Source organism: Megascapheus bottae, chromosome 7 (assembly GCF_031878675.1).
Source record: "Megascapheus bottae isolate mThoBot1 chromosome 7, mThoBot2.hap1, whole genome shotgun sequence".
In the NCBI taxonomy this organism is placed as follows: Eukaryota; Metazoa; Chordata; class Mammalia; order Rodentia; family Geomyidae; genus Megascapheus; species Megascapheus bottae.
The window spans coordinates 59345383-59370199 of NC_143515.1; the positions used below are offsets into that span (position 1 = coordinate 59345383).

The following is a 24817-nucleotide window of genomic DNA, read 5'->3' on the forward strand; positions in this document are numbered from 1 at the left end:
ACCACAAGGCCACACTGCTGGCCCTGTTTCAGGAATTACTAACAGCCTACAAGATTTCTCCATCTTCTATCTTTTTCTTTTTTTGTGTGCTAATACTAGGACTTGAACTCAGGGTCTCATACTCTTGTTGTGTTTGTGAGGGTTTTTGGTGTCTGTATGCATATGCATGCCAGGACTAAAGCTTGAACTCAGGTCCTTTTGCTTTTACTTGGCTTTTGTGCTCAAGATTAGTGCTCTGTTTGAGCTGGTGCTCTACCTCTTGAGCCTCTGCAGGACTGGCTTTCTATCTTGATTCTGAGATCTCATCCTCTTTGGTAGCTGGGATAACATGCATGAGCCACCAAAACCTGACCTCTTGGTTGGCTTTTTCTCTCATAGCTGGTGCTCTACTACATGAACTCTACTATTTCTGGCTTTCTGCTGGTTAACTGAAGATAAGAGCCTTGCAGATGTCTGCCCAGGCCTGCTTTGAACTGTGATTCTCAGCTGACAGCCTCCTGAGTAGCTGCAATTATAGCAATGGGCCACTGTCCTCTGTCTTCAGCTTTAAGCAAAAAATATTGGTTATCTTTCCTTCTTTCCTAGCTCAAATAGTTTAGACCATATGAATTAGGTATTAAGGTCTCAAGGGGTGGCTCAAGGGGTGGCAAGAGTGCTTGCCCAGAAAACAAATGCAATGTCTTGAGTTCAAATCCCAGTACTGCCTAAATAAGTAAATATTGAAGCCAATTTAGTTCCGACAAAAATATAGAACATGGTTAGCAAAAGCAGTCCTCCAACGTCTACCTCATAGCACGCAATTTGTTGGTATTTTTCTGTACTACTGTACTACTGTTAGATTTATTTTTTTCTTCTACTGTCTATACGATTCTAACTGCAGATATTGAGTTTATTTTCTTATTCCTCGGTGCTTATTCTGTGCTTTTTATCAAATCGATGCTCAGTTGACTGACGGTGAATTGAATTGTTTCTAAATTCCTTCCTATAATAAATGTATTTAACCACAATTAATACTCCAACTCAATGTAAGAATCTTCAGTTTATTTAGGATACTTGAGAACTTATGATTTATGTAGAATAATTCACCATATTTTGTTTGTTTGTTTTTGTCAGGGTTGTGGGACATGAAATATGTGGATGCTGTCCCTGAGCTCTTTAGCCACAGCGCCACTTCGAATTCACCATATTTTGATCTAACTTTTTATATTTCGATTTCCTTTTGAAAACATCTAGAAACCAAGCGTAACTTTTAGAAAATGAACTTATTTTTATTGATTCTCTTAACATACTATGAATTTTATCTCCAGACCAAAGACGAAATGCCTTTTCATCCAAATGGAATTCTGTGATAAAGGGACATTGGAGCAATGGATTGAAAACAGAAACCAGAATAAATTAGACAAAACCGTGTCTTTGAACCTATTTGAACAAATAGTAACAGGAGTGGATTATATACATTCAAATAAATTAATTCATAGAGACCTTAAGGTAAGAGGGAGATATACTTCGTTAATTGATCAACATAATTTATTAATTTGTCTTCTCCAACTTTAGGTTTGTGATTGAACGAGTCAGGATGAAAAAAAAGTCTCGGCCGGGCATAGTGGCTCATGCCTGTAATCTTAGCTACTCAGGAGGATGAGATCTGAGGATCGCAGTTCAAAGCCAGTCCAGGCACTAAAGTCCATGAGACTCTTATCCCCAATTAATCACCAGAAAACCAGAAGTGGAGCTATGACTCAAAGGGTAGGGTAGCCTTCAGCTGAAGAGCTCAGGGATAGGGCCCAGGCCCAGAGTTCAAGCCCCAGGACTGATCTTCCTGATGTTTGAATGGGTGTAGTACTTGTCCCAAATCCCATTCCTTGCAATTATTCAGAAGTTGTCTCCAACTAGTCAACAAGAGTGTCAAAGACCATAGGGAAAGCCTATTCACTTTTAGTCCTATATGGGTGATATTATATCTCTGTTACCAACACTTAAAAGCTTTCTTAGACTGAACTGAACATTTCTGTTCAGTGATTGGCACAACAACTGGTTCTCAGTAGAGGTTTCTCTGTGGCTTGGGGAACATGCCTCCCTAACCTATCAGTCAGTATGTCTAGGGCAGTGGCTCAGAGTTGATGGGTCCACAGTCTGGTCTTCATACTTTTCAGCCTCATGATTGAAAACATAATAATCCAAGACTTGGAGCATGTATCATCCTTTAGTTTTTTCCCTCTTAGTATTTCAGGATTTAGACAAGCATATTTCTCACTAAATCCCTTTCCATTAAAATGGAAGAAGAGACACAGAACACCTTTTCAGCCTTTCCTGTGCACTCTTTTCCTCTGTGATTTCCTCCTTCATCATGGACTGCAACCACCCCCCGAGCCTTTGCTCTTGTTCTTTTCATAGAAGCTCTTCTACCCATGTTGGTCTCCACTCGTTTATTTAGCTTCTCCTGGTCACTTTGCATCTTTTTTTCCTGGGCTAGACAGGAGCTCTGCATCTGTGAGTCTATTTACTATACCCATCTAAAACATCTGAATGTGAAGCAGAGAGAAAAAAGTTTCAGAGAAAAATGAGAGGCTGCATTTATTAATGTCTCCATTTATTAGACCTACATAGGACTTAATGGCCCTTAAATACATAGATTCTTTGGTCTGCCCTGGTGCTGTCAGTCTGACACTTCAATATTAGAATATTAGACAGCATCTTGATCTAGTTATCTTTTTTTGTCAGTTGTGAGGGTTGAACTCTGGGCCTGGTCACTGTCCCTAAGCTCAAGGCTAGTACTCTTCCACTTGAGCCACAATGCCACTTTCAGTTTTCTGGTGGTTAACTGGAGATAAGAATCTCACAGACTTTCATGCCACCAGGCTGGCTTTGAACTGTGATCCTCAGATCTCAGTCTCCTGAGTGGCTAGGTTTACACGTGTGAACAGCCAGCACCCCCTTTAACTATATCTAAACATTTTCTTGGACGTTAGAACATTATGAGGCCAATGTTCAAGGATAAATTTGGGAAGAGGTTAATGGTTTACCCCTGTAATTCCAACACTGGACAGGCTGAGGCAGGAGCATCACAACATTGAGGCCAGTCTGGCAAACAAGACATGACCCAGTGCAGTGGTTCATGCCTGAAATCCTAGTTATTCAGGAGGGAGAGATCAGGAGAGTTATAGTCTGAGTCCAGTCCTGGCAAAATGTTCACAAGGCATGGTGGTATATACATATCATCTCAGCTACATGGGAAGGGTAAGTAAGAGGATAATAATCCAAGGTAGCCTGGAGAATAAATGGAAGAAGCGATTTGGAAAGGAACCAAGCACAAGGGCTGGAGTAGAGGAGGTTAAGGTTAATTGTGATGTATTGTGTATGTTCATAATGTATGCGATTTTAAATATAATAAATACAAAGCTTTTCAAAAATACGCTGGAGGTAACTCAAGTCACAAAGTACATGTCCTGCAAGTACAAGGCCGGGGTTCAAACCCCAGTACTGCCATAAACAAACAAAAACTTACTAGACTATGTTTTCACTTTGGGATAAACAATACAGAGAATTAAATAAACAAATGAGCACAGTTACTTATATTAGTTCATGTGCATATGAATGTCCAAGTTTGGGGTTTACTTCAGGACTTTCTCAGAAACATCTCTGTTCCTTCTCCTGAGTCTTGCACTGGCCGCTTCCTAGGGTGTAAAGTGATCTTTTCCTGTGTCTAATCGCAAAGAAGTTTTTGCTCTGTCTGTGACAGCTCCATGGTCATTGCATGCTGATGGTGTGTGTATGTCAGTACTTGAACCTTAAGCTATTTGAAGCTTGTTTTACTCAAGGCTGGTACTTTACCCCTTGAGTCATAGCTCCATTTCCATTGAGCCTTCTTTACCCTCCATGTTTCTATCTATTTCTGCCCCAATGAGAGCAGATAAGAATGAAGATGTGAAAGTGGGAACTGGTGGCTCACACCTATAATCCTAAATACTCAGGAGGCTGTGATCTGAGGACCTTGGTTCAAGGCCAGCCTGGGCAGGAAAGTCCATAAGACTTTTTTTTTTTTTTTGCCAGTCCTGGGACTTGAACTCAGGGCCTGGGCATTGTTCTTGGACACATTGCTTAAGGCTGGTACTCTGCCACTTGAGCCACAGCACCACTTCTGGCTTTTTCTGAATATGTGGTACCAAGGAATCGAACCCAGGGATTCATGGATGCTAGATGAGCACTCTACCACTAGGCTATGCTCTGGTGCTCCATGAAACTTATCTCCAATTAATCACAGAAAAAGCCAAGTAGTTCAAGTGGTATAGTGCTAGCCTTGAGCAAAAAAGCTCAGGGACAGTGCCCAGGCCCAGAATTTAAGCCCTAGCATAAGTGTATGCTTTTTCTGTGCCTTGAAGTATACCAGTTTGGGCTGGCCTTGCCAGAGAATGGTGTTTACCTGGTAAACTATCTCTTACAGAAAGACTCCAAGAGTTTACCACTTTCTGCTGTAATGTAAAGAGCTAGAATGAAATCTCTGGGAGGGCCATCAGGTTTGTGGAGTGAGTTTTCACTCCAGGCTGCTCCCACTGTAGAGGGTTGATCTCATTGCTCTGAGTATGTAACCTTTTTTTCGTGCCTAGTACATACAATTTGCACCTCAGCAATCCTGCATTTATCTACAATGAGTTTAAGGAATGTTGCATCCTTTCTTTTCTTTCCTTTTTTCTTTTCTACAATACTGGGAGTTAAAATGGGGCCTAGGTCCGCTTGAGCCATAGCTCCACTTCTAGCTTTTTGGTCATAAGTTGGAGATAAGAATCACAGTCTTGGGGCCGGGAGTTTGGCCTAGTGGTTAAAGTGCTTGCCTAGCATGCATGAAGACCCGGGTTCGATTCCTCGGTACCACATACATAGAAAAAAGCCAGAAGTGGTGCTGAGGCTCAAGTGGTAGAGCTCTAGCCTTGAAAAAGTCCAAGGACAGTGCTCAGGCCCTGAGCTCAAGCCCAGGACTGGCAAAAAAAAAAAAAAAAAAAAAAAGAATCAGTCTTTCACCCCACACCTGTTCAAGTATCTGGAGGTAGCTGAAACCCAAGCTATCTCTACTATTACTTGAAAGTCTTTCCTTTCTTTTTTTCAGTTGACATTATGAAGACCGGTAGTATTAAATTCCCCAATCTGGGCTACCTGTGTACCAGTAAAACATAAAAGTAGCCATTGCAAAAATGATTAAAGCATGTGGTAACAAGCTGTCCAATTGATACATCTAAATTTCATTTTTTCCAAAGCCAAGTAACATATTTTTAGTGGATGAAGAACACATAAAGATTGGAGACTTTGGACTTGTGACATCTCTGAAAAGTGATGAAAAACGAACAACAGGTACAGGAACAAGGCTATATATGAGTCCAGAGCAGGTAAGGTCCCTCTCTTTTTGCTTCTAAACATCTTGATCTATCATTTATTCATTTTATTTTATTTTTGTGTCTGTACTAGGGCTTTCTCTCAGGGCCTATACACTAACCCTTAGCTTTTTCAAAAAATTAGAGAATACTTCATTAGTTTCTGTAATCAAACCAATGTAGATAAGACCTTACATATTTAATACAGTGCATTTACCCCTGTGCCAATGGGAAAAAATTAAGTTTAGCATTTCTACACTAATATGACTGACCCTTAGCATTTTTGCTCAAGTCTAACAGTCTACCATTTGAGCCACCACTCCACTTTCAGTTTTTAGTGGTTAACTGGAGATAAGAATTTCACGTATTTTCCCACCTGGTCTGGCTTTGTATCATGATTCTCAGCTGTCAGTTTCCTGAATTGCTAGGATAACAGGTATGAGACACTAGCTACTGCCTGAGATGTTCTTTTAAACAAATGTGTTATACTTCAAAAAATAGAGATGCAAAAAATGGAGATGCTATAACTTATTGCATTATTAAATAGTATTTCTTTAGTTTCCAACTTCTGTGTTTACAGACATGTTGCATGTATCTTTTATCTTTGTAGTCAAGATCAAATGTCACTATTTTTTCTTTTAGTTTTCCCATATTCCTCATGCTTTCCAGACATGTCCCCCAACCCTATGGATTCTAAAATCCACAGATGTTTTAATCCCTTCTATAAGATTTTCATATAATCTATGTACATCCTCCTGTATGCTTAATACAATAAAATTTTATGAATAAATTGTATGTATGTATGTGTGTATGTATATGTACCTTTTTTCTTTTCCAAGACAGTGTCTTGCCATGTAACGTAGGCTTAGCAACTCCTATGCATATTCTTTGGACAGCCCAGAGGGAACACTGGAATAGTAAAAGAAACCTTTAGGTCATATTCAGCCTCTAGTCTTGGGTCTATCCCTTAGGACCCTCAGAATGAATCTTTTATTCCACTAGTGTTTAGTACTTGACAGCAATTGTAAACCAAACCACCTCTGCTGTTTCTTGAAAGTCTGCCCTTTCCTCCTTCTTTTGCTATGGAATGATTCTCTTGGTATTCTGATTCTCCTGCCTCATCCTTCTCAATGCAGGAATTATACACGTGCATTACCATACTCAGCTTGTTATAATATGTTCTTTAGGAAATAAGTCCTAAACAATAAGAAAAAGGGTCTCTACACATCCAATGTAGATATAATTTTCTGTTCAGAGCTGATCTACACTTGGTTGAATCTGCAAGTTGAATAGATACAGTGGGCCAATTGTAGTTCAACTTCTCATAGATCCCATGAGTCTATGGTAGATTCATTTGCATAAAATGAAAAATGCATTTCCAACATGGTGAATATAGCCAAATTGTCACTCAAAAGGTGATTTGAATAATAACTTTCGACTGGAAGAATATGAGCATGCTGCCTTCTCAAGAAAAATATCTTAGGCCTCTTTCTAGTCATTCCTTCCTCCTGAATGCCCAGAGATAACCAGTGCTCTGATTTCTGGTGTCATGCTTTAGGTTTCCTATTCTCAGACTTTCATCTTGAACTTCATATGAATGGAATCATTGAATTTGTACTTATTTCTTCGTTTAATTATCTGTCAGAGAACTTACAGTTTTGTCTTGTTGTATGACTCTGTTGAATAATTATATCACAATATGTTTTTCCATTCTTGTTCATGTACATTTGGAGTGTTTCAAATTATGAAATATTATCAAGAATAATGTCATGAACATGCAAGTCCTTAGTAGGCACTATTTTTTTTTTTGCCAGTCCTTGAATGGGGCTTGAACTCAGGACCTGGGCACTGTCCTTGGACACTTTTTACTCAAGGTTAACACTCTGCCACTTGAGCCACAGCACGACTTCCGGCTTTTTCTGTGTACATGGTTCTGGGGAACTGAACCCAGGGTTTTGTGCATGCTAGGAGAGCACTCTACCACTAGGCTATCTTCCTGGCCCAGTAGGCACTATTTTAACAGCTTTAACTGCTGTGTCTTATTTAGCGCTACAGTTAAACTTTAAGGTCAATATGATTAGTATCCTATTTCCAAGTTGAGCAAGTATCCAGGTCAGCAGTATTTTACCCAGGTGATTATGCTCTGCAGTGGTATAGCTTTGAACATTTTTATGGGATGTAAGATTTATGATTCAATGACTTTATTTTTTGGCTTTAGAAGACATAAATACTTTTATCAGCTGATTAAAAAAGGCAATTGTACTTTGGTCTCTTTAGCTTTCCTCAGAAGAATATGGAAAAGAAGTCGACATTTTTTCTTTGGGGCTAATTCTTGCTGAACTTCTTTGCAAAATTACCACAGTTACGGAAACAGTGAAGGTAAACATCTCAAAGAAAGAATCAGCAAGCAAAAATGACTGGTTGTTATCTTCTCAGCATCCAGCAAATAGTGTCTGCCATCCTGCAAAATGTGAATATATATTCACATCTGGTTGCAAGGAAAGTATGAATTTTCTCTCTTGTTAAGTTCTGATGACCAATTTTTTTTTTTTTTTTTTTTTTTGCCAGTCCTGGGCTTGAGCTCAGGGCCTGAGCACTGTCCTTGGACTTTCTCAAGGCTAGAGCTCTACCACTTGAGCCTCAGCACCACTTCCGGCTTTTTTCTATGTATGTGGTACCGAGGAATCGAACCCGGGTCTTAGTGCATGCTAGGCAAGCACTTTAACCACTAGGCCAAACTCCCGGCCCCCTGATGACCAATTTTTTATTGACCAAAGATTTTGACCTTCTTTGTTAGGTCTGTACATTTCATAAGATTCCAATTAGAATCTTACTGCATATTTTCATTACTTGCTTTAAGGTAGATGCTGTGTTGAATGCTACAAGGAATATGAAAATGAACAAGCTGCCAGGCCCTGGTAGCTCATGCCTGTATCCTAGCTACTAAAAAGGCTAGGATTTGAGGAGCACACTTTAAAACCAGCCTAGGCAGGAAAGTCTATGAGAGATTTTTTTTTTTTTTTGCCAGTCCTGGTGCTTGAACTCAGAGCCTGAGCAATGTCCTTGGCTAGAGCTTTACCACTTCTGGCTTTTTCTATGTATGTGGTACTGAGGAATTGAACCCAGGACTTCATGCATGCTAGGCAAGTACTCAAGTACGCTACCATTAGGCTAAACTCCTGGCCCCAGGTAAGTCTATGAGACAGCCAAAAGCAGAAGTAGAGCTGTGGCTCAAGTAATAGAGCCCTAGCCATGATAGAAAAAGCTCAAGAAAGTGTCCTAAGTGCAAGAACACACACATGCACACCTACAAGCAAACACACATGTAAAAGATAATAAATAAAAGTAAAATAATAAAGTAAAAGAAAACAGGGGTGATAGCCGGGCGCGGTGGCTCATTCCTGTAATCCTCAGGAGGCTGAGATCTGAGGATCGCAGTTCAAAGCCAGCCCATGCACTAAAATGTCCCTGGCACTCACCAAATAACCACTAGAAAACCAGAAGTGGTGCTGTGGCTCAAGTGGTAGGGCGGTAGCCTTGAGCTGAAGAGCTCAGACATAGCGTGCCCAGGCCCAGAGTTCAAGGCCCATGACCAACAAAAAGAAAGAAGAAAGAAAAAAGAAAACAGGGGTGATGGACCAGAAGTTTGGCCTAGTGATATAGTGCTCACCTAACGCGCATGAAGCCCTGGGTTCGATTCTTCAGTACCACATACTCAGAAAAAGCCAGAAATGTTGCTGTGGCTCAAGTGGCAGAGCGTTAGCCTTGAGCAAAAAGTGTCCAAGGACAATGTCCAAGCCCTGAGTTTTCCCCAGGACTGGAAAAAACAAAAAAGAAAAAGAAAACAGGGTGATGAAGTCAGCTACCATAGAGGGTTTCAAAAAGGCAGGAGGAAGTAAAAAAAAAAACATAATGCACCTGTAACGTTTCAAAACACCAAAAGTTACAGGAGGCTGTAGTAAGGATGTTCTGCTTGCTTTCTACCTAATTTAGGTCTCCTTAGCCACTATTTTGTTGTGTTTTGTTTTTGTTTTTCACAAGTAGCCTCCTAATAAATGTTTTATTTTCAGATTTTTGAAAACCTAAGGAATGGTATTTTCTCGGATGTATTTGACAACAAAGAGGCAAGTGACACTTGAAAAAATCCAAATTTTACTTATTTCCATGTTTTATTCATTAGTACTGACTCTTATTGTGATTTCAGAAAAGTCTTCTAGAGAAATTACTAACAAAAAACCCCAAGGATCGACCTGACACATCTGAAATCCTGAGGACCTTGGCTAAGTGGAAGAATTCCCAAGAGAAGAGGGAAAATAAAACCTTGTAGCCTCCTTTGGGAAAAGATCTTGTTTCTAATACATAATTTTCCTTTAATTCCAAAATCAGCTAGGGAATATTGCTACGCATGTTAACTTTGCTTTATCTTTGTATTTTGAAGATGGGCAATACCCTCAAAATGTTCTTCTTTGTTTTTTGTTTTTTTTTTTTTTTTTTTTTGGTCTGTCATGGAGCTTGAACTCTGGGCCTAGGCGTTGTCACTGAGCTCTTCAGCTCAAGGCTAATGCTCTACCACATTGAACCACAGTGCTACTTCCAAAATACTCTTCTTTATCACTAGGCCCCCAAAAGGTCTTTCCTTGCCTTAAATTGTTTACAAGCCCCTCCAACAAATACATACCCGTAAAAAGACAAGTGATTAAACTACTTGTGAAAATGATTTGATAATCTAGTAAAGATGAAGCAGTATATTCTTTCAAAGCCACCCACTGTAACACACCTGCCTAGAAGAATGTTCATGTAAGTCATTTACAGGCACCAAAACTACTGGGAATTATCAAAAGGCATGTGATTCTTTTCATTTAGTAGTATGTTCTCAACCTTCATCCATGTTGTAGCATGGATCAGTAATTGATTCGATTTTCGTTATCAAACAATATTCTATTGTATCTGCATCCATTTTTTTGTATGAAGTGTGTCTGAACAGTAAATCTTTGGCAAATAATACTTGAAGTAAATGTATATGAGGTGAACTGATTTTGTACTTGAATGTTTTGAATGTGTCTGTGTATCTTGAATGTCAGAGGCTACCATTCTGGGTATATAATTAAGAAAAATGAGACATTCAATAAAATCTACATAGAATGTTTTTTTGTTTTTTTTTAAATATGGAACGCTTCACGAATTTGCGTGTCATCCTTGCGCAGGGGCCATGCTAATCTTCTCTGTATCGTTCCAATTTTAGTATATGTGCTGCCGAAGCGAGCACTACATAAAATGTTGAAAATACCTATAGCACAACTTCAGCAAAAGTAAATTATGTGAAATGTTAAAACTGTTTTGTTCCAGTCCCAGGGTTTGAACTCACAGTGTAGATGCGCTGAGCTTTTTTTTTTTTTTTCCCAAGACAAATTCTCTGCCACTTGAGGGGCTTTCTGATGGTTAATTGGAGATATGAGTCTCAGATTTTCCTACCTAGGCTGGCTTTGAACCTCGATCCTCAGATGTCAGCCTTCTAGGTAGCTAGGATTCCAGGCAGGAGTCACTAGCACCCAAGAAAACTTAAACATTTTTGAAGTTTCAAATTTCTTAAAAATGTTTTACATCAAATGGATTTTTTCTCAATACTTTCCTCCTTCAGTAGTTATGAAAGTCCTAATAGGCATACATGAATGAAAATTAAGTTTTTACTCATATTGAAATCCTGTTTTTAACATTAGATGGAAAAGCAGAAATTTCCACACTAGAAAGTGGGAATGTATATCTGTAAATGTAGACTTCAACTCTGCTGCAGTCATGGGTTCTGTCAAGGTTATTCTCTCATTCTCAGCATAATTGTTCATGTCCATAGTCAGAAGATTCAAAATGACTGGACCTTTTAGCTTTTTTTTGGGGGGGGGGGGCTTGAACTCAGGGCCTAGGGCCTGGGTACTGTTGCTGAGATCTCTTGCTCAAGGCCAAGGCTCTACCATTTGAGCCACAGCACCACTTCCAACTTTTTCTGAGTAGTTTATTGAAGATGAGTCTCATTTTCTGCCTGGGTTGGCTTCAAACTCTATCCTCAGATCTCAGCCTCCTAAGTTGCTAGCATTACGGGTATGAGCTGCTAGCAGTAATTTTTTATTTTATTTTATTTTTGCCAGTCCTGGGCTTGAGCTCAGGGCCTGAGCACTGTCCTTGGACTTTCTCAAGGCTAGAGCTCTACCACTTGAGCCTCAGCACCACTTCCGGCTTTTTTCTATGTATGTGGTACCGAGGAATCGAACCCGGGTCTTCAGGCATGCTAGGCAAGCACTTTAACCACTAGGCCAAACTCCTGGCCCCATTAGCAGTAATTCTTTACCATAAGGTGCTCAGCAGACTTATTTTAGAAACTTTAAAATGAATCTATACATTCTATAACCACACATTAGTTGAATCACAGTCAATAGAGGAGACACCCATGCAAGTGGACTTGCCCAAGGACAGTGCTCAGGCCCTGAGTTCAAGTACCAGGACTGCCCCCCCCCCCAAAAAAAAAAAAAGAAAGAAAAGTTTATATTTATGACTGACCTTGGGCAGAACTTGCGTTTATTTCTACTCAGTTAATTTACAGAGAGCAGGTTTTAGTTTAAGAGAGAAAACTTGAAAAGAATTTAGAATCTACCTTGCAGTAGATTTAGATTGTTTTTAGAGCAGAAAACACTCTAGGACTATGGGAAAACAAAGTTAAGAGGTTAGATGACTGCCTGCCATGAATGCTGCTGAGGGATTTCTAGATTCAGTGTACTTGTAACTCATGAAGTTTAAGGTAGTCAATTGTTTCTAACAGTCAGTGACAGAAGGGAAGCTAAAACTTAACAACTGGGCCCAGGAGTGTGCCCCAGTAGTAGAGTGCTTGCCTCACATGCATGAAGCCCTGAGTTCGATTCCTTGGTACCATATACCCAGAAAAAGCCAGAAGTGGTGCTGTGGCTCAAGTGGCAGAGCAGTATCCTTGAGAAAGTTCAAGGACAGTATCCAAGCACTGAGTTCAAACCCCAGGACTGGCAAAACAAAACAAAACAAAATTTTAACAATTACTTGCAATGGATACACAAACATGGTCATAAAACACCTCATTTTAATAGGAATAACAAAATAAACTCTAATTGTCCAAGTCCATGATACCTGTGTTCTAAAATAATATTGTATTACTTTTCTCAAGCCATGGAACACTTAACATTAGAGGTACAAGTAGTGCAAGCATTACAGGAAGGCCCTCTGTCCGTTCTGAGATCAGCAATTTCTGTTTTATTGGGACCCATCTTAGTCGTGATCAGCAGAAGTTGGTCCTGGGCAATTTTTAGCGAGGTCTTTTTTATCTGTAATTATGAGATGGAAATTTAAAAAATACAATTTTTACAGTAAACTTGCAGAAAGAAACTTCAGTGTAACCATCATTTTTGATTGTTTCTCATTTACTCTGCTAAGCAAACCAGGAAAACATTCAGAAAAACCAAAACCATAACCAAAAATTCTTCCTTCTCAAGCAGTAAGTCCTTAAGTACTAGCTCGAGCAAAGGCAGTTTGCTCACGTGTTAGTAGCTCATATGTGTTGATAGGGGGAGACATTTGGCTTCAGAAGACATTTGGCAGGTTCATCCCCCCTCTTGGGGTAAACTTGGGATTTTGAACGTTGGGCTATGACTTGCGCCATACCTCCATCACTTCTTGCTTAGGTCATTTTATACATAGCTTCATGTTTCTGTCTGTGTTAGCCTCAGACTCTGTTTCTCCTACCTATAATACCTCCAGTATAGATGGGACAATATACATGACACCAAGCTAGGCTTGGTGTTGAGATACAGTCTTGCTAACTTTTGCCTGGACTAGCCTCAAAATGGGATCCTGATCTTTGCCTCCCAAGTAGCTAAAATTTTGCCTGGGCTAACATGAATCGTGATTGTTCTACTTGCAGTCTCTTCAACAGCTAGTCATTATTTCTTCCTGATAGTGGGCCCACATGCCATATGAATGGAATAAGTAAAAAAGCACTTATATTTATTATTCAAAAATATTACAAACCACCTTCCTACCTTCATAGGCCGTTCCACACCAAATGCAATACAGATGTTCTTCTCTTAAGTAACTAGTCAATATTTGTAATTTCTCCAGAACCTAGACACAGAATATAGACACACATTGGTACTTTGCATGGAACATGGCAGTATTATTATTATTATTATTATTTTGGCTCTTAAAAATCTAAGGTAGCTTAGGCTGTAAATATTCTCTTGTATTCTCAAATAGTTACCATAAGTATCAAAGGCAGAAGTAATCCACAATGTATCCCAGGTCTAGTCACCTAGAAATTCCTACAAACTTGACAAACACAATAAAGACTACTGGTTAACATTCAGAAGGTAGATTTTGGCTAGCTCTGTGATAACCAGAATCCGTAGGGATCCTTCTCTTTTCAATGAATCTTCCTATTGCCCTTCTCCCCCACCAGGTTTGTATGATAAAGGTAAGCACTGCTTTCTTCTGTCATGAACATAGTTATTTGTCATCTGGCACAGTACATAAAGGTTTCAAAGTGACTGTTCTCCGCTAAATTCTGACATATAAATAAGTACAGGAGAGACAGTATCCTCCTTTCTTAAACCATCTTCCTTCAGGTTATGTTTTTCTGTTTTGTTTTGATGATGAGCAAGGGAAACACAAACACATCACAATCATTTCCAGAAGTTTCAACAGGACAAAAGGTATAAATTAAAATAGTTCACGTTTGCACTGTATCTCTCATCCAAACTGAATCTGAGGGGAGAGGGTAAGCAGAAGCTAAATGGAAAATGTACACGTGATTCTCATTTGGGGTTAGTAATGCAGGAAAGCAGCAGTTCTCAGCCAGGGTTATTTTTCCTCTAGAGATAGTCAGTTATGCTGGAGGTATTTTTGATGCCTCAGGGTCATCTGGAGGCAAGTGTGTCCAGGGATGTGCCTGCAAATCTTACAACACAAAGGACTGCTTCCCACAACCAATAATACTCAAAGCATTAATAGTGCCAAGGCCAAGATACCCTGCTATGAAGGAAAGACAATGGTGTCAACACATACACTTAAATCTTCACTCCAATATTCATCTTCATCCTGTTCTTCTTCCTCTTCCTCTTTGTCAGTCTCCTCTTCAGGCCTCAACCAGTACCATGTCTCCCTGGGAACCTCAATATTCTGAAGATGTACAATTACTTCTCATGAAACTTAATATACATATTAAGACTATCAAAGTATGCTCTTATGAACATACATTCAATCTTCCGATAAATATTGACTGCTTGCTAATTAAAAGTACTGTACCATAAACAATGGGAATGCAAATCCAATTAGAATTGTCTGCCAGTTGCTACTGACAGTCTAGCAGAAAACTTAAACCATGTGTGTAACATAATGCACATAAACATAAATGTCATGTCTCAGTAAATGCATTTAAAACCATAGCAAGGTGAAAGATTGTTTCTACCAACCAATTTACCAATGTTTTTGAGACTTTAAACAAAGTCATTTATTTGGTCAAACTTGAACTATTAAGCTAAAAGCAAAGAATATTTCTTTCAGATCATTTGAATCCGAAACGGATTTTAATAGGTTCAGATTAGAGTCAAAAATATGGGCTAGGAATAAGTTATTCTGGCTTACTGAATTTAAGCACTCTTTTTTTGTTTTGTTTGCCAGTTCTAGGGCTTGAACTCAAAGCACTGTCCCTGGGCTTTCTGAAGGTTAGAGCTCTCCCATTTGAGCCAGGGTATCACCTCTGGCTTTTCTATGTATGTGGTACAGAGGAATTGAACCTGGGTCTTCATGCATGCCAGGCAAGTACTCTACCACTAGGCTATGCTCCGGGTCCCATTCTGGCTAACTGTATATGATTGAGAACAGAATTTCCACATATTCTAATACTGAGTAATTAAAATTCATATTGGCAAAGAACAAATTACTTAACTCTTGCTGGTTAGCTCAGGTTTCTACAGTGAGAAAGCCATTACTGTACCTTTTTGTTGTTGTTGTTGTTTTTAAGTGAAAGTTTTCAAAGCTAGATAAATCAGGCTTGGAGTATTTCTTTTTTCTTTATGCCAACTGGGATTGAACTGAAGATTTCCAATGTTCACTTGTCTCACTGTTGGTATTCTACCACTTGAGCCTCAACTTCAGTTCTGGTGTTTGGCTGGCTAACTGGAGACAAGACTCTCTTGGATTTGTTGGCCAGGGTTGTCTGAATTATGATCATCAGATCTCAGCTTCCTGAGTAGCTGGAATTCTAGTGTGAGCTGTCAGCACTGGCTTGGAGTTCTCTTAAGTAAAAACATTTCGTGGGCTGGGAGTTTAGCCTAGTGGTAGAGTGCTCGCCTAGCATGCATGAAAACCTGGGTTCAATTCTTTGGCACCATATACATAGAAAAAAGCTGGAAGTGGTGCTGAGGCTCAAGTGGTAGAGCTGTAGCCTTGAGAAAGTCCAAGGACAGTGCTCAGGCCCTGAGTTCAAGCCAGGCCCGGCAAAAAAAAAAAAAAAAACCCAAAACAACAACAAAACAAAATTCATATATCATACTGGGCTATCACAATGTTACAAAACTGAAAGCCTATGACAGCTTACCTTCTGGCTGTCCAACTCTTGGCAGGCACGCTGGCTTCTTTTAAGATCTCCTTCTAGCTTCATTTCATCCTGCTTATTTTTAAGTCGCATTCTATAATAAAAAATTATAAAGTCTATATAACCTTTAACTCTTTTATATACCAAAGCAACAGAAAACATACCATGAGAAAGAATATTTTAAACTAAGCCAGTTCAAACAGTTTTACCGAAACTCTTCTTCAGCTTTTTCTTCAGCTTGGTTTTTCATGTGAATCTTTCTTCTGTAGTGTTCTAATTTTTCTTCTGCTTTCCGTTTTAATAATGCTTCATGACCAATGCCACTTTTCCCTGATTGAAGACAAAAATTATGATAAGGAACTTCCTGATTTTTTTTTAAATTTCAAACATGGTATTTTTTAAAAAATTGTTTTGGTATTGGTCCTGGGGCTTGAATTCATGGCCTTGTGCTCTTGGTTGGCTTTTTCTGCTCAAGGCTGGAGTTACATACCTGTTTTGACATGGAGAGGAATTGGTTCAACAATACCATCTCCTAAAAAAAGAAAGAACAAAACACAGTTCAGTGTAGACAATTCATATCCTCTCTTAGCTTATTATTATAAATAGTAAGCTACTTTCTTGCCTTTAAATACCTACTCCTGAGTAAGGCTGACTCATGGCCTCTTAAAGTTTAAGAAATGCCACTATTGCTACAGCAGGTCCAAGGCAATGACATCCTTAAGAGAATACAAAGCCTACCTAGGTGAAAATCAATGCAATTACAGCGAAGAAGAAAAATACCCTAGGAGGCTACCATCAATTTATAGCCTTTTTATCTATGTAAACACTTCCAAGGGGGGAAAAATGGAACTGCTCCAGGTAGACAGTCACTCAGAGAGCTGCTCCAGGTACAGAGCAGAGGCCAAGCCCTCTTGTCATTAATTCCATTTTCACTGTCCTGTGGCCATTGTACTTCTCATCTGTCACCATCCTTTGAGGATTTCATTGTAAACCAGGTCCATCAAACAAGTAGGGTTGTAAATGTTTCAACACTGTGCTATTCTTCATGGCACATGTGGATATGGGAAGGTAAGTTCTCTATATAATTTATTAACACAAAAGAGACTAAGACCTTTAAGGTTTTTTTTTAGATGGATAGGATGAAAATGTCACATCTTCTATTAAAATGTGATAGTTGGGAACATCTGTCTATTTCCAAATGTGACTTACCACTTTTGCCAAGAGCCTGACCACTTTTATATCCCATCTTCTGGAGTAAGGCAAACCCTTTGTTTTCAGAGCCTAGTGCATTTTTCAACCCAAGGTCACGTCTTTCTTGTTCTTCTTCTTTTAAACTCTTCTGTTTATTTTTCAAATTAGCTTCCTGTTGCTTTTCTTCTTTTCGACGAGCTTCTCGTATTTGCCTCAGCATAGGTAATCCTGGTCTGATATCTTCTCTGAAAAATGGTTAATCTCATGTGGTTACTGTATCTGACTTCGTTACCTGGTATATTGTATATACATTTATTTGTTTATTTGAAACAGGGAAGGGAAGGGGGAAACAACATGATTGGGAGGGGGTGGGAAACAGGGACAAAAACATGAGAAGGGGTATCAATGTGTGAGAAGAAATGCACCCACTACCTGATGAATGTAATTGTAACCCCTCTATATACTATCCTGACAATACAATTTAAAAAACAAAAAATAAAAAATAAAGGAGAGCCAAGAGTCTAGTGGTAGAGTGTTTGCCTAGCATGCACAAAGGCCTGAGTTATAATCCTTGGTACCACATAACAGAAGTGGTGCTATGGCTCAAGTGGTAGAGCACTTGCCTTGCAAAGGCAAGGACAGTGTCCAGATCCCGAGTTCAAGCCCCAGGACTGGCAAAAAAGAAAAGAAGAAGAATAAAGGAAATGTGAAGTTTTTCGTAACTAGCATTTACATAGCTGACACTACTTAATATTTCAGTTTTCCAGTCTTGACTTTATGATCATCTTTGTTATCACTGCTATTAGGTATAAGCAGAGATGAGGTATGAGCAAGAAAGCCAAGTGTGAAGCCAGGCGAGGTAGCTCATACTGATAGCTACTCAGGAGGCTGAGATCTGAGGATCACGGTTCAAAGCCAGCCTGGGCACTAAAGAACATGAGATTCTCTCTCCAGTTAACCTCTAGAAAACAGGAAGCGGGTGTGTGGCTCAGGGATAGGGCAGTAGCATTGAGTGGAAGAGCTCAGGGACGGTGCCCAGGCCCATGACCCACCAAAAAAAAAAAAGGAAGCAAGCAAGCCAGCCAGCTAGCCAAGTGTAAGGTGCTTGGAGTTTGGCCTAGTGGTAGAGTGTTTGCCTAGCATGCACGAAGATCTGGGTTTGATTTCTCTGTACCACATGCATAGAAAAAGCTGGAAGTGCTGTTGTGACTCCAGTTGTAGAGCGTTAGACTTGAGGAAAGCTCAAGGTCAGTGAACAGGCCTGAGTTCAGGCCTAGGACTCACCAAAAAAAAAAAAAAAAAAGAAAGCCAAGTGTGACTTTAAGGCCTTGAGTTCAAACACACACAGAGCAGAGTATATTTCCTTGAAAGAGGGTACATTGGATCAAGAAAAGCAAATGAATCTGGATGCCAGTAGGTTATTCCTGCAAGCCTAGCTACTTAGTAAACTGAGGATCACAGTTTGAAGCAGCCTGGGCAGGGAAGTCTGTGAGACTCTTACCTCCAAGTAACCACCAAAAACCTCTAAGTGGATGGGCCAGGAGTTTGGCCTAGTGGTAGAGTGCTTGCCTAGCATACATGAAGACCCAGGTTTGACTCCTCAGTGCCATATATACAAAAAAAGCCAGAAGTGGTGCTGTAGCTCAAATGGTAGAGCAATAGCCTTGAGGAAAGCCCAAGGACAGTGCTCAGGCCCTGAGTGCAAACCCTAGGACTGGCAAAAAGAAGGAAAGAAAGGAAGGAAGGAAGGTAAGAAGGAAAGAAGGAAGGAAGGAAGGGAGTTACAGTGCAAGCCTTGAGTAAAACTGTTTAGGGACAATGCCCAGATACTGAATTTAAGCCAAAGACTGGCATTAAAAAAAAAATGAAAGCAAATGATTAGCACTAAAAGGGAGTAAAAGTTTCCTAGCATCTTTGAAGGACACATAGGAAGTGTTATGATAAAGTAGGACTGACTTTCTAATGTCACATTTGAAAATCAGTGTCCCTGTTTCCTAGTCTATACATGTCTTATACATATCATTACATAAAGTGTACAATTTACTTACTGGACATTAATGAAAGAATCAGACATGTAGTCCTCTTCTTCTTCCATGTTCAACTTCATATGTCAATTCAATCTATAAATCCAATGGGATAAAGTAATATCAATTTTTATTTTTTTCAATATCTCTCACCATGACCTTTCTCTAGAGTTCTACTACATAGTCAAATGTCCCTGGCATCTTTATTTGTGAAGCTCTTAAACTCAACAGTCCAAACCTCTTTTTTTTTTTTTTTTTTGCCAGTCCTGGGCTTGAGCTCAGGGCCTGAGCACTGTCCTTGGACTTTCTCAAGGCTAGAGCTCTACCACTTGAGCCTCAGCACCACTTCCGGCTTTTTTCTATGTATGTGGTACCGAGGAATCGAACCCGGGTCTTTGTGCATGCTAGGCAAGCACTTTAACCACTAGGCCAAACTCCCGGCCCCAGTCCAAACCTCTTACACTCTGTATCTCCCCACCAGTGTCAACACTGTACTCCTCCCACAACTTTCCCCCCTTAGTTATGACCAGTACTTTAGTTCAGATACCTTGTTCTCATTTGAAATATTAGAACAGCTTTCTGATTAACCTGTTGCCTCTGCAGCTCTTCTTACCAAACCACCTCCAGTTTTCTTTTAATGTTTGCCCCTTTAGATTCAAATCAGATCAGGTTACATCTGTTTCAAGCACTTCAATACACTGGACCCTCTGGCAATGGAGGTCCAGTCATTTAGCAAAGCAGAAGATACATTACTCATCATAACCTAACCCCTAACTGTCCATTAGTTTCTTATTCAAGTCCTATGGGTTTCTCATTACCTTTGAAACATATTTCGGATATGTCCTTCTTCCATCTCCTCCAAAATCTGTATTGACCAATCTGGGACTGCCCACAGACCTTTATATGTGTGCTTTAAGTTTGGCTGCAACTTGATAATTTTTTTTTTTTTTTGCTAGTCCTGGTGTTTTACCTCAGGGCCTGGGCACTGTCTTTGGGCTTTCTAAAGGCTAGTACTCTACCACTTGAGCCATAGCACCACTTCTGGCCTTTTCTGAGTATAGAGTACAGAGGAATCAAACCCAGGGTTTGAGCATGCTAAGCAGGCACTCTACCACTAGGCCACACTCCCAGCCAATTTTTATTTTTGCTAGTCCTGGGGCTTGAACTCAGGGTCTAGGCACTCTTCTTGGACTTTCTCAAAGCTAGAGCTCTACTACTTAAGCACAGAACCAGTTCTGGCTTTTTTTTTTTTGCCAGTCCTGGGCTTGAGCTCAGGGCCTGAGCACTGTCCTTGGACTTTCTCAAGGCTAGAGCTCTACCACTTGAGCCTCAGCACCACTTCTGGCTTTTTTCTATGTATGTGGTACCAAGGAATCGAACCCGTGTCTTCATGCATGCTAGGCAAGCACTTTAACCACTAGGCCAAACTCCCGGCCCAGTTCTGGCTTTTTTTGTGTATGCGGTACCAAGGAATTGAACCCAGGGCTTCATGCTTGCTAGGCAAGCACTCTACCACTAGGCCATGCTCCTGGCCAGAACTTGATAAATATCCTTGCTTATATGGAAATATTTTGAGGAACATTCCTATTCATAGTTAAAAATGATGTAATTATTAGCCCTTAGAGGATTAAAATTATCCAGAAAAGTGCTTCTTAAACTTTGTGTATATGAACTACCTAGGATCTTCTTGAGATGCAGAATCCCATTGTGGGTAGAACATGAAGCATTGTATTATTCCCAAGACCTCACACTTGCATTTGCTAAGTATCTGGTTCTTTTTTGGCTTATTTACTTTTCAGCTAAATTCTTGTGCTTTTTCTCTACGGCCACCATTGTGTGGTGATCCTTCTATTTATGCCTCCAGAGGAGCTGGGATTACACATATGACCAGTATACCCAGCTTATTTTGGGGGAGATAAGATCTCTAATTTTTGTCTTGGCTAGCCTCAGATTCCTAGCTCTGCTTCTCCTGTAGCTAAGATCACTGTTATGAGCCACTATGCCCAGCTTGCTACTAAATTCTTGACATACAAAAATGGAGACAATAAATGACTGTAAGTTTTTAAGGCGCTAAACTGAGATAATTTGTTATGTAGTGAAAGGTAATATAAGCCATTATCACAGCAGGAGATACAACATTATCCCATGTGGGATCTATCTTAATCCTCAATCCAAATGTATCCTTATTTTGGTATAAGGAGGAGTCACTATTGAATCTTTTATATCAATTATTTTCTTCCTCTAGAATCTCCTTTTCCATTTTCCACATGTGCATTCTTAAACATTACAGTTCAGTTTTGTTTTTAAAAGTATAGGTTACAAATATGTACAGCAGTTACAGCCTTTGTCTAGCTTTGTCTAAACTTCATGTCCACTTGTAATAATATTTTTACATACCACACTCAGGATTTGCCCACTTTATCAGTAACTCAATTAGGTAAGAACAGTCTCATTGTCCGATTGGAGATATTAGAGTGTAAGATGGCTAACGGACTTGCTCGTGCAGCCACAAATAGAGGGTTTCAATGGTCTTGCTACTGGAAAACAGAATTAAGAAGATTATTTTTGCACTACTGGGGATTGCACTTACCATCACCCATGCTAGGCAAATGTGTCATCCCTGGGCTACACCCCCAGACCCCAATAAGATTGTTTTTAAGGGTCTCGTTTAGCTTTAAAATTCCAGATGGGCCTGAATGGGGGTTCTCTGACTCATTTATACACAACTGCATGTAAGTACACATCCTCAATATACAGGCAGGGCCTGGCTCTGGAGCCCTGGGTTTAAAAGCGTGTGGGCCAGCACATCGTGTTCACGGGGGTTCTTTTCCCCCCCGTGAAAGCTCCCTTTCCAAATACACGCCAGCATCGCCCCTCCCTTCCCAGGTGACAAACCGGGCGTGGAGGGGGTGGGGTTCAGAGACACGGGAAGGCTCCAGGGCAAGGGGGGCACGCTGAAGAATCACTCCAGCATCCTCTCCTGCTTTTTGGGGGTGGAGAGCCCACACTCCTCGGCGGCAGCCACGTTCCGCGATCGGAGAGGCAGCCGCCCTGGTGCGGCTTCCCGCACGGAGATCCCGCCTCGCATCCCCGGGAGAGGGTGCGATCCCACTCACCCGCCCCGCGTTCCTCCAGGCTCCGAGGGTCCCACCGACGCCACCACTGGGGGGGGGAAACGGGGCTGGCGGTGGGAGGGGCGCTCGCGGCCAACGCGCTACACCTTCGCTCATTCCCCGCCCCCCGGCTTCCCCACCGCGCCCGCAGATCCTACCGGGCCACTCCGCTCGCTCCCCAGAGCGCTCTGCGCATGCGCTCGCCATTCACCCGGGGGCTTCTGCTCACCTGCTTCCCCAAGACGGACTCAAAGGGAAACTTACCGCAGGCGGGTACTGCGAAGACCGGCGATTGCGACTGCGCAGACCCAGCAGTCCGCGCGTGCGCTCTGCCCTCGTTTCCTGCAAGCCTGCGCTCCGAAGGCGGGGCATCCGGGTCCCCAGGCAGCAGCCGTCACCCCCACCTCAGCTGATCTGCTCCTGCCGGACCCCGAGGTGAGGCGGTTCCCAGCGCCCACGGAGAGCGTGCACGTTGACACAGACACAGACCCCCGGGTCCCCGGGATGTGTTCAGGAGGGGTGGGGAAGAAGTTCGCGTTCCTAAGGAACATGTTTTCCCCCTTAACTTCGAGGCGGGGACCTGGGGTTGACAGACCGCGGACCGGGGCGCGACGCGGGGTTGACGTAGGGTTGAGCAGGTTGGGGCGGCCTGCCTCTTGGATTTCCCACCCGGACCCGGCCTGAGCTGGGGGACCCCCGCGCTCGAGGCCTCGCCCGCCCCCTCCCCGCACTGGTGTTTCTCCGGGGTTGTCGGAGGCGCTGCGGCCCGGGGACCGCCCTGGGCCCGCCCCAGCCCCCAGGAGGCCTGCGGTTTGGGGTCTTTGTGGCGGGCCAGGTGTAGGGGGGGTGAGGAGGGACTGGGGCGCTGTGCCTGCCGCCGGGGGTCAAGGACAAAAGGAAGACGGGGTTGTGGGGTGACGCTTGCCCGGGGAACTTCAGTATTCTCAGGGAATGGGTCTAAGGCTCTGTGGGCTTATTTTTGGGCTTGGGTCTTTTATTTTTTGGTCATTTCTTCGGGAATGATGCCTTTTTTAAATGTTTGCCCTATTTTAATTTTCCTTTCACTGTGTGGGTGATTGTTCTTCAGCAGCCCTGTTTTACTCGTGTTTGTACCTTTTTTTTTTTTTTTTTCAAAATCGGTTCTCAGGTTGTGACTCAAAAGAAGTTGCTTCCTCCCAACCCCCTCAATGAAATGAGAAGTCAAGACTTTTCCTCTTTTCCTAGTTGCAGCCCTTGAACTTGACTTTGAACATTGATTAAAAACAGAATTCTTACACGTATTTTTTTAATCTGTTAATTTAAGGTGTGAATTAAACACTTCAGTAATGGAGCTAGCCCACAGTCTGTTGCTAAATGAAGAAGCTTTGGCACAAATCACAGAAGCAAAGAGACCGGTTTTTATCTTTGAATGGCTGCGATTTCTTGATAAAGTCTTGGTTGCTGCCAACAAGGTATGGTATTGTCTGTTGTGGTCTCCTCACCCCACATTGTGTTAACAAAGATTAAAGAAAAAGTTATGTTAAAGAAAAAATCAGAAATGGTAATGTGGCTTAAGTGGCAGTGCTAACCTTGAGCAAAAAGTACCCAAGGACAGTGCCTAGGCCCTGAGTTCAAGCCTCAGGACTGGCAAAGTAATAATAATAATAATAATAATTTACAAACAGAAATTTCTAGTCAGTTGTTTTTTCTGTGGTGGCAAAACCCAAACCTCGATTAAATCCTGCTCATTGCTCATTTCATATCACTAGCTAGGCAGCTTTGTGTGGCTGGAGGAAAAGCATAATGTGTGACTGGTGCCACTGTAAGAGTTCTCCAGGCTGTTTAAGAATCCCAATACCCTCCTCACCTTTCTCCGAAGAGTTAATTTCTTTCCTATCTGGGTGTGGTGGGTCATGCTTGTAATGCTAGCTACTCAGGAAGCTGAGATCTGAGGATCAAGGTTCAAAGCCAGCCTGGGCTCAAAAGGTCCAGAGACTCTTATCTCCAATCAACAGCTAAAAAACTGGAGATGGGGCTTGGCTCAAGGGTAGGGTGGTAGACCTTGAGCTCAAGAGCTCAAGGACAATGCCCAGGCATAGGGGTAGGGCATTGAGCTGAAGAGCTCTGGGACAGCTCCCAGGTAGAGTTCAAGCCCCATGACCCACAAACAAAAAAATAAAAGAATAATTTCCTTCCTTCTTTCCTTCCTTCCTCTTCCTATGTAATCTCTTTGATCCAAGTTTTCTGTACATTTTATTTTATTCCCTTAAAATTAGATCTTTTCTTCAAAGAGGTAGTAATATCCAGGTCACACATCTTCCCTCTCTCTCCCTACTTAAACTGGACCCTGCCTGTGGACACTCACTGCAGGAAAAGGGCAGCAGTTTGTTCTCTAATAAACTCTCTTCTGTCTGGACCATGTGGTGGTTTACTCTCCGGGAAGCCTTATATTTCTCTATGCCGATTGCTGGCCAGAGAAACTAGTGTTTGAAGAGTATGTGATTAGTTGTCTTTGCTAGAGCCATTGAGGCAGGAGCCTGA

The 24817-nt window shown here is 41.4% G+C and overlaps 3 protein-coding genes and 1 non-coding gene across 12 annotated transcripts in view; 2 read left to right on the forward strand and 2 right to left on the reverse strand.

The window, feature by feature from the left end:
* Positions 1 to 10488, forward strand: part of Eif2ak2 (eukaryotic translation initiation factor 2 alpha kinase 2) — a 29396-nt gene extending 18908 nt beyond the window's left edge. Inside the window, exons 12-16 of the mRNA XM_090337142.1 lie at positions 1308 to 1488; positions 5250 to 5378; positions 7641 to 7742; positions 9434 to 9487; positions 9568 to 10488. Coding sequence (XP_090193268.1) covers positions 1308 to 1488; positions 5250 to 5378; positions 7641 to 7742; positions 9434 to 9487; positions 9568 to 9690 — 589 coding nt within the window. The 3' untranslated portion in view covers positions 9691 to 10488. The remainder of the gene's footprint in view (positions 1 to 1307; positions 1489 to 5249; positions 5379 to 7640; positions 7743 to 9433; positions 9488 to 9567) is intronic.
* Positions 10489 to 10522: 34 nt separating this feature from the next.
* LOC150060876 (U6 spliceosomal RNA) lies at positions 10523 to 10629 on the reverse strand. Its single transcript, XR_016536362.1, has one exon. It is a non-coding gene; the product is annotated as a U6 spliceosomal RNA (small nuclear RNA).
* A 1813-nt stretch (positions 10630 to 12442) lies between these two features.
* Positions 12443 to 22611, reverse strand: Gpatch11 (G-patch domain containing 11). 9 transcript variants are annotated; one of them, XM_090337146.1, is made up of 10 exons: positions 22562 to 22611; positions 21582 to 21721; positions 19209 to 19280; positions 17179 to 17405; positions 16460 to 16501; positions 16179 to 16299; positions 15973 to 16063; positions 14439 to 14552; positions 13418 to 13499; positions 12443 to 12703 (listed from the first exon to the last, which is right to left on the reverse strand). In XM_090337146.1, the coding sequence occupies exons 3-10, from the start codon at positions 19265 to 19267 to the stop codon at positions 12648 to 12650; spliced, it is 792 nt and encodes a 263-aa protein (XP_090193272.1). In that variant the 5' UTR covers positions 19268 to 19280; positions 21582 to 21721; positions 22562 to 22611; the 3' UTR covers positions 12443 to 12647. The 9 variants fall into 9 exon arrangements, with proteins under 9 accessions (XP_090193272.1, XP_090193273.1, XP_090193270.1 ...); XM_090337147.1 differs by having other exon boundaries at positions 21582 to 21718; positions 22562 to 22580; XM_090337144.1 differs by lacking the exon at positions 22562 to 22611 and adding an exon at positions 22456 to 22554.
* Positions 22612 to 22665: 54 nt separating this feature from the next.
* Positions 22666 to 24817, forward strand: part of Heatr5b (HEAT repeat containing 5B) — an 85207-nt gene continuing 83055 nt past the window's right edge. Inside the window, exons 1-2 of the mRNA XM_090337153.1 lie at positions 22666 to 22732; positions 23601 to 23748. Coding sequence (XP_090193279.1) covers positions 23623 to 23748 — 126 coding nt within the window. The 5' untranslated portion in view covers positions 22666 to 22732; positions 23601 to 23622. The remainder of the gene's footprint in view (positions 22733 to 23600; positions 23749 to 24817) is intronic.

Coding starts and splice junctions, on each gene's coding strand:
- Gpatch11 (XM_090337146.1), bottom strand. CDS start 19,267: ATGAAGTTGAACATGGAAGAAGAAGAGGACTACATGTCTGATTCTTTC. Junction 16,300..16,459: donor TCCTCTCCATGTCAAAACAG/GTATGTAACTCC, acceptor GTCTTCAATCAG/GGAAAAGTGGCATTGGTCAT. Junction 14,553..15,972: donor AAGAGTTGGACAGCCAGAAG/GTAAGCTGTCAT, acceptor GTACATCTTCAG/AATATTGAGGTTCCCAGGGA.